Source organism: Cajanus cajan, chromosome 11, assembly GCF_000230855.2.
Source record: "Cajanus cajan strain Asha chromosome 11, NIPB_CcT2T_4, whole genome shotgun sequence".
In the NCBI taxonomy this organism is placed as follows: Eukaryota; Viridiplantae; Streptophyta; class Magnoliopsida; order Fabales; family Fabaceae; genus Cajanus; species Cajanus cajan.
In genome coordinates, this window is record NC_138527.1 from 10,019,356 (window position 1) to 10,022,464 (window position 3,109).

General features: G+C 33.2%; 1 protein-coding gene across 1 annotated transcript; it reads left to right on the forward strand.

Annotated features, from left to right (window-relative positions):
* The first annotated feature begins 2,060 nt into the window (after positions 1-2,060).
* On the forward strand, positions 2,061-2,888 carry LOC145953354 (F-box/kelch-repeat protein At3g23880-like). The gene is made up of 2 exons (XM_083067295.1): positions 2,061-2,497; positions 2,558-2,888. Exons 1-2 carry the CDS (start codon positions 2,061-2,063, stop codon positions 2,886-2,888), a joined length of 768 nt encoding a protein of 255 aa, XP_082923421.1.
* The last annotated feature ends 221 nt before the right edge of the window (positions 2,889-3,109 follow it).

Consider the following 3,109-nt stretch of genomic DNA (forward strand, 5'->3'; position numbering starts at 1 on the left):
ATTTGCTTGCAGAAAAAACCCTTATTAAAAACTTATTATGTTCCAAATAATGCATCCAAACCAAATGATTGTTTTTAAGATTATAACTTTGTACTAGTTGCAAAGCACCAGTCAACTGGTAATCAAGTCCACTTGAGTCGTATGCTAATTGCAAAGAAAATTCATTTCCTGCAGGATCAGTAATGACGGCAACGCCAACATTCATCTTATCTTGCCAAAAGAAATTAAAAGTTCCTCCAAGTGCCAATATATCCTGGTATAAAAAAATAAAAGAAAAAATTTAAACAAATCAAATTACATATTCATACAGACAAGTGCAGACATTTTATTTATGGACGATTAAGTATAAAATGATGAATACCTGTTCCTTATTTATGTTGGTTTTGAATGTTTGACAAAAGTTGGTTGAAAAATCAATACTACTTCGGTCTTTGAATGCGTTTGGAATTGGATAATCTATTTCAACATATTTGTCATTGAATATACGTACATGGAAATAATTATTTCCTATAAAGTGCATCAAAATAATATGCACTGTCTTCATTTCATAGAAAGTTTCCATTCGAGTGCAGCCACTTCTAAACCAATGCTTATGTTTTCTTTTAGAAATTTCAAGAGTGCTGAAATTCCCATTTGGATCCATGGCATAACATAAATCACTAACCAGATGATGACCCCAAAATTTGTTAAAGTACTGACATATTTTCATTGAATCCTGTATATTCAAAAATAAACACTCAAACCCTAAACGAAAATACTTCCTAAACACTGTTAGTTAACATTAAAAATAATATGAATTACCTCTCCTGGAGTTAATTTTGAACCCGAAGTTTTAAACCAGTATTTGAACTTCCCATTGTTAATCGATGTCGATGAAGATGCCATCTTAAAAATGTGAACAAAAATATTTGTTTAGTAACAATTATATATCCTGTTGGATTCTGTAGTTAAAATAAATTTCCAAATTAGACTCAATACAGACATACCTGGATGACAGAAGGATGAACTGAAGTCTGAATAAAACCCAAACCAACGCAACACTTTTATAGAATATGAGTTTGAATCTTTTTTGTTTTTGGTCAAATATGACTTTCAATCTACATACGAAGACTTTTAAACTGCAAATATATGGACTTCAATTTTCGAAGATGGAATATGAAAACCGTGTCTCGTAGGTCACTTAACGGGTCTGTTTCTGGAATAAAAATATCAGTCTTCTTTTCAACAATAAACCCTTCACATATAACACCAAATATGAACGGTTCGTACTTTACACTAAAACGGTAAAACCCTTTACCCAAATGGATATTAATGATGTAAAAAATAAATAATGATAATAACCCGAAACGACATAAAACCCAAATGGTAATAATTTTCTTTGTATCACTGCGGTTAACAATTCGAGAACCAATTATGATTTCAGAAGTATAAAGTAAAAATCAAATCATACAGTGTTACATGCATGCAGTAAGGACGGCGGTTCAGTATTAACAATACTACACGTGTTATGACACAGACATCTCGATAATATTTTCGAAAATTAGTTTAAAACACAAAATAATAAACAATTTTATACATAATATTATAAATAAAATTTTTAATGTTAATTAATACTTTTTATTTTCTGTACATTTACTCTTAAAATTCTCAAATTTAAGTCATTTTGTTTCATTACTTCAGTATATAATTCAAAAATAAATTTAAAATTGACCCTTCTATACATGTTATTTATTTAATAATATGTTTTTACTAGAATACACACTTATATATTTATTAAATAGTAAAAACTCTGCAACCTCATCCACTTAAATCCATTTAAAATAAAAAGCAATAAATAAATGTATATAAAGGGGTGCATAAAATAAATAAAGAGTTGTACGGACGTCGCACGTAGGGAGTGCACTGTTTGGAAACTAAGAGATGCAACTTCTAGTATGCTTATGACTGTTCGTAAAACTGATTTTTGTATAAATATCACCATCGTCATTTCTTACTCATCATTGTCTCAGTTGTGGACCAATACACTCGTCTCATTCTGTACACTGAACATCAGACTTAAAATGGCACTTCCATTGGACATAGTAACAGAGATATTTTTGCGGGGACCAGTCAAATCTTTTTGCAGAGCCAAAGCGATGTGTAAGGTTTGGTTTGGTTTGTTTGCTGAATCTCTCGTGGCCAAAAGGCACTATGCCCTAGCAGTAGCACAAAATAGAATGGCCAAAAAGATTATGTTTTTCTCATGTTTCGTACATGAAATACTATGCGTAGAGGTAACGCAGCCTGTTGTTGCTCCACTCGCGAGTTGCATTCTTCATTCCCCAATCGGCAACTCCATTCGGTACAGTAAAATCGTTGGTACATGTAGGGGACTCGTACTAATATCGGTTCCTACATCCATGTTGATTTGGAATCCATCTACTGGATTTACGCGATCATTTTGTCCATGGGCACCTACTACAAAAAGTATTTGCGGTGATGTCTTTGGTGTGAACTTGTATGGATTTGGTTATGACTGATCTGAAGATAATTATCTTGTCCTTCAAATTTATCTTAGTAAAACTGATCCATCCCATCGCGCTTTGCTGCATTCTGTGAATGATGATTCATGGAGGGATTTTGAAGATGACTCCCTTTCGACTATTTCACAGCCTTCTGTTTCTGTTCATGAGGGATGTATGGGACTGTATTTTGGAGATTCTCTTCACTGGATTACTTTCAACTATGGAACAAATGCTGATGTTATTTTGACTTATAATTTCTTTGAGTCAAAATTTTATCAACTAAGTATTCCTGATGAAGTTCAATTAGAAGACTATAGGCTGTGTTGTTTGAGAAATATAAGAGACAGTTTGGCTTTATGTACAGTCATGCAGGATGACAACTAGGACTACACGGTGGACATATGGGAAATGAAGGAATATGGTGTCAGCACATCTTGGTCTAAGTTGACATGTATGCAGGTCAGTAATCACTTTCCAGGGTATATGTTACCCGCCTGTTCTTCTGAGAATTGCCTTGTATATGTCAACACTGAAACTGGACGTTTCGCCACATGGAATGCAATAGACGAGACATTAGAATATACCACTTTTGAGCATGTACTCCC